Here is a 9,274-nt window from a genome sequence, read left to right as displayed (position 1 = left end):
ACTCAGGCTTGTCTTGAACTCGCTATCCTTCCTTCCCAGCGCTGGGATTACAGGTTTGAGTCACCAAGCCTTCTATGTAATTATTTTCTTAAGTGCCTCCTCCACCGGGTTGTGGCTTCTTGGTGGGAGTGGCTCTGACTCGTTCCTGTTCCCCCTCCAGTCTTGTCAGGAAAAGCGCCCTGATACTCACTGCTCACCAGGGGGCGCTTCTTCTGGCCCTCATCTGAACATTTGAACTAGTGTTATCACGGATGGTGCTTCCGAGATTCAAAATGACTGAGGGAGGAAAATAGATGCTGTGGATATGGGAATTTAGAGTGAAACTGGACCGAAATTCTGAAGCCAGAATTTGTTTGAGATTGGGCTGAGGAAATCAGGCTGTGTGTAGTCGCAAACAAGTACGGACCATCAAGGATGCTGTGTGAGTGATGGCCTAGGGAGGTACCAGTTAAAACCTCACTTAACCTCTCTCTCTAGAGGTCTCAGAAAGATCATGAGTCCCCACTCCCATCCCCACCCCCGATTCTATTTTGTCACTTACAAAAAATGTTTTCATAGTTCTACACCTTGTCCAGCCACAAAGGTATGGAAGTCATGAAAACTATGGTGACAATTCGTTTGCCAGAAAGGAGGCAGAAAAATAATAAGAAAACCAGGCAGCTTGGGTCAAACTTGTGGGAAATTCCATGAAAGTCCTCCATTTTCCTCCAGGAAAAAGTCTAGGAAGCACCATGTTCCTCTCCATTTCTGGGGTACTAGCCTAAACCCTGAAGGCCCTGACACCTGCTAGCCAAGTCAGCCTCTCAGGCATGGCTTCAGTTAGGGCACTTGGTGACTCAGGACCTTGGGAATGGCGTTGGGCAAGCCATCAGACCAGCCACCTGGGCCTCCTCCTCCCTGGTGAGGCAACAACAAGGAACTCAACTCAGCCAGTCCATCCCCACATGCCCACATCATCCTCCCAAGTTCTTACCACCTGCCTTTGCTGGAGCTTCTGAGGAGGCCTCTGACACCAGGTCAGGGCTTGGAGGAGAGTATACCGGGGTTAAAGAGGGTAAAGAAGATATAACGGAACTTGAAAGGAACCAGGCTTTTCTACTTTAAGCCCCTTAGATGATTTCTCAAATCCAAGATGGCTAGCATTTCTTCCTTTTCCTTCCTTCCTGCTGTTTCCTCCCAGCCTCTGTCTCTTCCCAAGTGCTGGCAGATCTGAGTGGGCAGGTGATCTTCAGTCATTCTCTTAGGTGTGGAGGGGAGGGAATCAAAGATTTAACATCGCATTCCCAAGACTCCATAACCCTCTGATGGGATTTTGATTTTCTTGTGCTTGTTATTTTTGTTACGTCTACCCTCTCTTCCACTTTTGTGCCCTCAAGGGCTGGCAGCAGAGATTACAGGTATCTCTTCTAGTCCCCAGAGCTCTTGAACCCCTGCCTCCCAAACTGTTCCCTCCCAGGCGTGGAGCCTGGACCTTGGCCCCAGGTTGCCCTGCAAGAAGTGTGTGAGTGATCCTACAGGTGCCTGAGGCCTGCCCAGCCTGAGTCACCTGCTGCTGTTGTCATTGCCCCTGTTGTAGTCTCTGCTTAGCTTCACAGACCTCTGTGGAAACAGCAGCAGCCCAGTCCCTTCAACCTCTCAGGAGAAGCAGCCGCCTGATGGTGAGCCGAATGGGGTGGGGGGGGAGCCGGAGGCAGCGGGGGCGGTGGGGAGACTTGGGGCCCAGCTCAGTGCCTCTGCTCCCTATGGCACTGCCACTGCCTGCTTCTCCATGTCGGGGACTTGGGGGAGGGAGGATCTCTGTCTTCTCTCTGTCTCCTGCCCCTCGTACAAGAAGCTGCTCCTCTTCACTGTTTCCTCCTGCCTCAGGGTCCCCCTGCTTGATGACTCAGGAGGCAGGGGCTTCTCAGCTTCCATACAATGCCTCACCCACCCCAGCCACACCCCTAACACAGACCCATCCCACAATGACACCCACCTCTGCTTTCCCCTCGTGGGGGTCCCACTCCACCCCACCCCTGGCCTCGGTCACTCCCCCTCCCTCCTGCCGATGCTCCCAGGACCATCCTGGGCTGCGGATAGGTCCTCTGATCCCTGAGCAGGATTATGAACGACTAGAGGACTGTGACCCTGAGGGGTCCCAAGACTCACCTCTCCACGGGGAGGACCATCAACCCTTGCTTCATGTGCCTGAAGGACTCCGTGGTAAGTGTGGGGGTATTTGAGAAATGGAGCAGGTTGGAGATCTAGGCAGGTTTGGGTTTGCATGGGCCATGATACCAAGTCCCGACATGGTTTCTCTGTACCCAGGCTCCTGGCATCACATCCAGAACCTGGACAGCTTCTTCACCAAGATATCCTTTGTGGCCAGCATGCAGAGGGACATGGTGGGGGACTGTGGATCAGGGGAGAGTGGGGGAAGTCTCTTCGGGAAGAGTCCATAGACAGGTATATTTCTTGACAAACTTGCCACATCTACAGCTACCACCAGCGGAATGGTTTTGCCTGTATCCTGTTGGAGGATGTCTTCCAGCTGGGGTGAGAAGTCAGTCCTGTCCCTAAATTCTGTCTTCTTTTCTTATCTTTAGGTTTTTGTTTTGTTTTTGAACCAGGTCTCATGTATTCCAGGTTAGACATGAATTCCTGTTACTCCTGCCTCTACCTCCCAAGTGCTAAAATTACAGGCATGTGCTACCAAACCCAGTTTCTGTGGTCCGGGAGAGCAAATCTAGGGCTTCATGTATGCGAGGCAGACACTCTACCAACTGAGCTGTGCCCCAGCTCTCCTTTTTCAGTTCTAGTCTTGGTGCTCTGATGAGTGAGGGGTCATATAGCGCCTCAGCTTGTCTGGCAGCTGGTCTAGGAGTCCACCTTGCCCTTAGGACTGACCAGGGCCCTCTCCCTGCTTCCCTTTCTCAGACAGTTCATCTTCATTGTCACCTTCACGACCTTCCTCCTTCGCTGTGTGGATTACAACGTCCTCTTCAACAACCAACCAAAGAACCATACGAGACCTGGAGCATTCCACAACAAAGTGACCTTGTCAGATGCTATTCTACCCTCAGCCCAGTGTGCAGAGAAGTAAGTGACAGTCTGGTAGGTGCCTCTGGATTAAACTCACAAAAGGACGGAGGAAAGGAACCTCCCTGTACTGTCCCTTGGTCTAGATCAAGTCTCAAAGTGCTTGGCATATTTAAAAACATACTCCAAGTTGACTGAGCATTTCAAAGAACCTTATATTATGAGTCACACTTCTATTTACCTTATTAGAAATTAAAGGTGAGGACAACTGTTTATTTTTAGTGCTGGGGAGCAAACCTAGGGCTTCTGGCATGCTGGGCAAACACTGTACCACCCAGACACATCCCTAGCCCTGAGGACAATTTTACAATTTAAGAATGCACAAGTGCATGTTATATAGGGTGTCAGTATGGTGTGACATCTTCACTTGTCCTGTAGTTCCTGGAAAACGCCATTTCACACTCATGAGGATACAAGAAACAGACAGCATGAGCGTTGTTTGTGAAAAGTGTTGACTTTGCAGACACCTTCGAAGCCCTCACTGAGGACCCCCACCCAGCCCCACTGAGACCTGCAGGTGTTTCTGCGGGTTTCCCACCTTTCTGTTCCCCTTCCTGTCCAACCTCCTGCAGGATCCACGACAGTCCTCTGTTGGTCTTCCTCCTAGTCTTGGCTGCTGGCTTCTGGCTGTTCCAGCTGCTTCGTTCAGTCTGCAACCTCTTCAGCTACTGGGACATCCAGGTGTTTTACAGGGAGGCCCTGCACATTCCCCCAGTAAGCCTGCTGTGACAGCATGGGCAGAGGACAGGAGAGAGTGGGGCCAGACACATGGAAGGACCAACTGAGATGAGCAGAAAGATGGAGGCTGAATGATACCTGCCCTGGGCCTTGAGTAATAGCAGGAGACACTGGCACTGCCCTGGCACTTAGCAAGCTTGGCTCTGACCCTTGTGGAACTTCCTTTACTCAGATGGGTCATATGCGGTGACTTATAGTCACATGCTGGTGGTAAAAACAGTGGCTGTTTGGAGGACGGGCTGTCACTGAGCTTTCTAGGGCAGGAGGCATCCTGATTAGGTGAGGAAGGTCAGGCCAGCCAGACCTCTGAGCAGGAAGTGAGGAAAGCACAGGCCATAGGCAGTGGGGATGAACTTGCTTGCCTCAAATAGTCTTCCAGGACACCTGAAATGGAAGCCACTCTCTTTTTCATTTGTTTGGTTTTTGGAGACAGGGTTTCTCTGTGTAGCTTTGGAGCCTGTCCTGGAACTCACTTTGTAGACAGGATTGGCCTTGAACTCATAGAGATCCCCTTGCCTCTGCGGAGATTAAAGACATGTGCCATCACTGCCCCGGCTGAGAGCCACTTTTTACTGTCCGCTGGTCATGTTCCTTCTAGCTTTGTCCCTAAGTTTATTGTTAAGACATCTTCTTCAGTCCCCCATTTGTTGCTTCCCCTTGAATAGCATGAACCTTTGGAGTAGGGTGGTGACCGGGCGCAGCCACTGCTGGGGCTGTTGGCCCCGTCCTTCTTCCCTCTTGCCCTTCCTTTTCTCTTTCCTGCAGTGGAGGGGAAGATGGGAGGAGCTGTGGAGGCTGGTCCCGAGGAAATAACTGGACTGGGGAGACTGGGCTAAAGTACGGCTTGAGGCTCACATGGGTCCCTCCAAATGAAGCGTGGGAGTGCTCTCTTCCCCCACACATGGACACAGGCAGGGCTGTGTGGAAGCTAGTCAAGCGATTGTACAGAGTGGCCTGGAGTGGGATGAGCACAACCCTGGTTCTCAAAGCTTGCTCAGGCAGAAGGTAGTGAGAAGGGAGAAGAGGTTCTATTCTTTTATGTGTGGCAGTGAAGGGGGCTCTAAAAAGGAAGCCAGGTCCCAGTCCCTGAAGTTTACTAAAGAGGTGTCACCAGGAAGCATGTGACTAATGGCTACATGAGTGGCAGTGACGAGCAGCACAATTAAGAAGTGGCAGAAAGAATGGAGAAGTGCTTCTGTCAGCAGAAGGGCTAAAAGACAGAACGCCAAGGTAGGGAGGTCACCGGGCCTGGAGTTTGCAGATAGCTTAGTGGGTCATGGAGGTTGTGCGTCTCTATGGAGGGGAATACAGGTCCCTAGGCTCCCCTGTCCCCTTTCCTCAGGAGGAGCTCAGCTCGGTACCCTGGGCGGAGGTGCAGTCCCGCCTCCTGGAGCTGCAGAGGAGCGGTGGACTGTGTGTGCAGCCGAGGCCGCTGACAGAACTGGACGTCCACCACCGCATCCTGCGCTACACCAACTACCAGGTGGCGCTGGCTAACAAGGGTCTGCTGCCTGCCCGCTGTCCACTGCCCTGGGGGGGCAGCGCGGCCTTCCTCAGCCGCGGCCTGGCGCTCAACGTGGACTTGCTGCTCTTCCGCGGTCCCTTCTCGCTCTTCCGCGGGGGCTGGGAGCTTCCCGAAGCTTACAAGCGCAGTGACCTCCGGGGCGTCCTGGCCACACGCTGGCGACGCACTGTGCTGCTGCTGGCCGCCGTGAACTTGGCGCTGAGCCCGCTGGTGCTAGCCTGGCAGGTGCTGTACGCCTTCTACAGCCACGTGGAGCTGCTGCGGCGTGAGCCTGGTGCCTTCGGGGCGCGCCGCTGGTCTCGCCTGGCCCGCCTGCAGCTGCGCCACTTCAATGAGCTACCACACGAACTGCGTGCGCGCCTGGGCCGCGCGTACCGGCCTGCGACTGCCTTCCTCCGTGCCGCCGAACCCCCTGCGCCCCTGCGCGCGCTGCTGGCCCGCCAATTGGTCTTCTTTTCCGGAGCGCTCTTTGCCGCGCTGTTGGTGCTCACCGTCTACGATGAGGACGTGCTGGCCGTGGAGCACGTGCTCACTACCATGACGGTGCTCGGGGTCACAGCCACAGTGGCCAGGTTCGATGGCACATAACAGGGAGGAGATATTGGTGTGTGGTCTTTCTCTGACCTGGGCGCAGGATTCCTTTCCCTTAGCGAACCCTTCTGTCACCATCAACGCCCTTCAGCCCTGCATCCTACCTGCAGGTCTTCCTAACTGCATCCCTTACCCCTGTCCTGCCCTTCAGGTCCTTCATTCCAGAGGAGCAATGCCAAGGGCGTCCCTCGCAGCTCCTATTGCAGGCGGCCCTGGCACACATGCATTACCTCCCGGAGGAGCCTGGTGCGGCAGGTGCTCGTGCCAGCTCTTACTGGCAGATGGCGCAGCTGCTTCAGTATAGAGCAGTGAGTGCCCGGGACTACAGGAGGTTGTGGAGTAGGCCCTGTACAAGTAGTCTGGGAGAAGCTGTGGGCCACACGGGGTGGCGTTGGGTCCACGAGGAGGCTTTGGAGTGAGTGGCTAAAGGCCTCTGACCTTAGACAGTGTTCCTGGAGGCTCGTGACCATGGATCATTTGTGGGGTCCTTTCGAGAATCTCTGCTCAGCCTCACCCTTGCTTCCTTAGGTCTCCCTCCTGGAAGAACTCCTGTCTCCACTCCTCACCCCGCTGTTTCTGCTCTTCTGGTTCCGCCCCCGTGCTCTGGAGATTATTGACTTTTTTCATCACTTCACTGTGGATGTGGCTGGTGTTGGGGACATCTGTTCTTTCGCCCTCATGGATGTGAAGCGCCATGGGCACCCTCAGGTTAGAGCTCTTCCCTGGCCTTCAAAGTTGTGCTAGACAGGCATTTGCTTGCCTTACCAACGCACACCAGGTCTATAAAGCCGCTTACAGATTTGCTGTTACATAAAAAAAAAGATGATAAATGCAGAGGAGACTGCCCCCCCCACCCCCAGCCTATAACGGGGGGCTGGTCAGTGGGGTAAAGAGCGGAGTACAGACTTGTCTTGGGAACTAGGGCTGCGCAGGGGGCAAAACACCAGAGCTGACTGTATCTGAGACTAAGCACCCATGTCCTGCTCCGCTGCTGCCCTACTGGATGATCTTGAACAAGTCCCAATCACAGCCTAGATTTTCTTCATCTGGAAGGCAGGGCAGTATTTGCTGTCCTGTCTACCCGTGTCCTGGTGTCTCTAACACCAGAAGGATTCTTCCTTGCAGTGGCTCTCGGAGGGACAGACAGAAGCCTCACTCTCTCAGCGTGCAGAAGATGGAAAGACTGAACTCTCCTTAATGCGCTTCTCCCTGGCACACCCACGATGGCAGCCACCTGGGCACAGCTCTAAGTTCCTTGGACACCTTCGGGGCCGGGTACAGCAAGATGCAGCTGCCTGGGGTGCTACCTCAACACGAAGCCCGCCGACCCCAGGGGTGCTTAGTGACTGCACATCCCCACTGGTGAGTTCCAGGCCTGCCTACTCCTTTGCCTGTCCCGCCCTCCATCTCACCTGGGCATTTCTGACTTGTGTTACCCTGGTAGCCAGATCAACCCATCACATCTCTTGTCTTCCTCGGGCCTCCCCTTATCCCTGCTGCCCCTCTGATGCTTTTGGCTCTCTTTTGTTCAGCCGGAAGCCTTCCTGGCCAACCTCTTGGTGAATCCCCGCCCACCCCAGAGAGACCTTAGTCCCACAACTCCCTGCCCTGCTGCCACAGCCAGCATCCTTGCCTCTATTTCACGAATGGTCCAGGACCCCAGGTGAGAGGTGGCGGCCTGAGATGCCTGGGAGTTTGGATTGGTGCTGACTCTCTGAGAGAGGGTGCTAGGGTACAGAGGGGACTTGGAAAGTGGGATGCAGTCTGGCCCACCTTCCTTTGTGAGGAAGGTGTCTCTTGACACTGTCATCTTGTTTTAGCTGTGTGTCCCCAGGAGGCACTGGGGGCCAGAAGCTAACCCAGCTCCCAGAGCTTGTTTCTGCTGAGATGAGCCTTCATGCCATTTACCTACACCAGGTATGGAGAGGGTATTGGAAGAAGGTGAGCGAAATAAATACTGGGGGACGGGCCAGAATCTAAAGAGTACTCAACAGGAACTATGAGCTCTCTGTAGGTAGCTGAGGACCTTGGCCTTGCTCCCCAGCCTCACATATGAGGGTGTCTCTCATCCTTCTTCCTCTATCTAGCTCCATCAACAGCAGCAGCAGGAACCATGGGGAGAAGCTTCAGCCTCCTCCCCACCCAGACCCTGGTCCAGCCCTTCACAGCCAGGCTCACCAGATGAGGAAAAGCCATCTTGGTCAAGTGATGGTGAGAAGGGTAGGGGATAGAGGCAAGATCTTGGTGTTTCTTAAGCATCATGTCTGTGCTCACCCAGTGGCATTGTCCCCAGGCTCTAGTCCTGCTTCCAGCCCAAGACAGCAGTGGGGTATCCAGAGGGCCCAGAATCTGTTTCCAAGGGGCTTTCAGGAGACCACAGACACCCAGAAGGAGCCCTTACCAGGCCCCTTACACTGACTGAAGATACCTCAGGTCAGTATTGCCCACACGGTCAAGCAAGCAAAGATAAAGAAACTAATTTGGGGTCAGTTTTGGAGAGATGAGGACACACTAGTTGAATCTGGGATGGTGGGGCTGTCTCACTAGAGCCTAGGTGCCTGGAATGCTTGCTGACAGCCTTTTTCTCCCACAGGTTCTGGCTTTCCCAGCTGCAGGAAACTAGATGGGGTGGCATGGAAAGATACATGGAGCCATCTTTTGAGCTCCACCCCCTCCCCAGGTCCAGGGTATTTTAGTTGGTCATGATCTGGGACTCAAAGAGGAGCTTGCCCAGAGAACAAAGAGTAGGAAAGAGATGGCTGTGAGCTGAAGATGGGCCCCACAAGAAGGGCTAAGATGGCACTAGTCCCAACTGGCTGTTGTGGAGTAGTTGCCTGGGAAGAAGGACCCCAGTGCCCTCAAGGTGGAGGGCAGGGCCCAGGCAGTGGCCCAGCTCAGTGTTAGGGATCTGTGAGGCACTGGGCCTGAAAGGCAGGGAAGTTGTTCCTGCTGGCCTCGCCTTTGAGTTCCTGTGGGACTAGGGGTGGGGGATATGGAGACTTGTGAGTGGAAAAACTAGAGAGGGTTGCTGTTTTTGGACGTTTGCGCTGCTGTGATGTCTGAGGAAGTGGGTGGGGCTCCTCATCCTGTGTGAAGTAAGCGGTGAAGATTGTTCACGGCTGCACGGCACATCGCTGCCATGGGAATGTCTGGCATGCCCCACTCCTGGAAGCTGAGGGCTGCACCTGTTCACTCAAACACAGAACTGGCTGTGGCTGGTTGGAAACTTTTTTCAGAGTACTGGGTCACATACAGAGGTGTCTAGGACTCGCTGTCAAAGAATTACTGTCCCCACATCTGTACACATTAAAGAATGGATTAAAAGATTTTTCAATCATCGTA

General features: G+C 54.1%; 1 protein-coding gene across 1 annotated transcript; it reads left to right on the top strand.

The window, feature by feature from the left end:
• The first annotated feature begins 1,655 nt into the window (after positions 1-1,655).
• Atg9b (autophagy related 9B) lies at positions 1,656-9,199 on the top strand. Its single transcript, XM_057771726.1, has 14 exons — positions 1,656-2,202; positions 2,308-2,351; positions 2,471-2,535; positions 2,917-3,078; positions 3,651-3,792; positions 5,159-5,913; positions 6,084-6,240; positions 6,461-6,640; positions 7,058-7,294; positions 7,465-7,595; positions 7,753-7,849; positions 8,020-8,143; positions 8,226-8,365; positions 8,526-9,199. Exons 1-13 carry the CDS (start codon positions 1,656-1,658, stop codon positions 8,348-8,350), a joined length of 2,766 nt encoding a protein of 921 aa, XP_057627709.1. The 3' UTR covers positions 8,351-8,365; positions 8,526-9,199.
• The last annotated feature ends 75 nt before the right edge of the window (positions 9,200-9,274 follow it).

The sequence above is a fragment of the Chionomys nivalis genome, chromosome 1 (genome assembly GCF_950005125.1).
Source record: "Chionomys nivalis chromosome 1, mChiNiv1.1, whole genome shotgun sequence".
In the NCBI taxonomy this organism is placed as follows: domain Eukaryota; kingdom Metazoa; phylum Chordata; class Mammalia; order Rodentia; family Cricetidae; genus Chionomys; species Chionomys nivalis.
The sequence above is the reverse complement of the archived record's forward strand: the minus strand, read 5'-3'. Positions and strand labels throughout refer to the sequence as shown.

Bases quoted from the DNA above. Each gene is read 5' to 3' on its own strand.
- Atg9b (XM_057771726.1), top strand. From the start codon at position 1,656: ATGGTGAGCCGAATGGGGTGGGGGGGGAGCCGGAGGCAGCGGGGGCGG. The intron at 2,352-2,470 runs ATATCCTTTGTG...CAAACTTGCCAC, and splicing joins TGGACAGCTTCTTCACCAAG to ATCTACAGCTACCACCAGCG. The intron at 3,079-3,650 runs GTAAGTGACAGT...AACCTCCTGCAG, and splicing joins TCAGCCCAGTGTGCAGAGAA to GATCCACGACAGTCCTCTGT.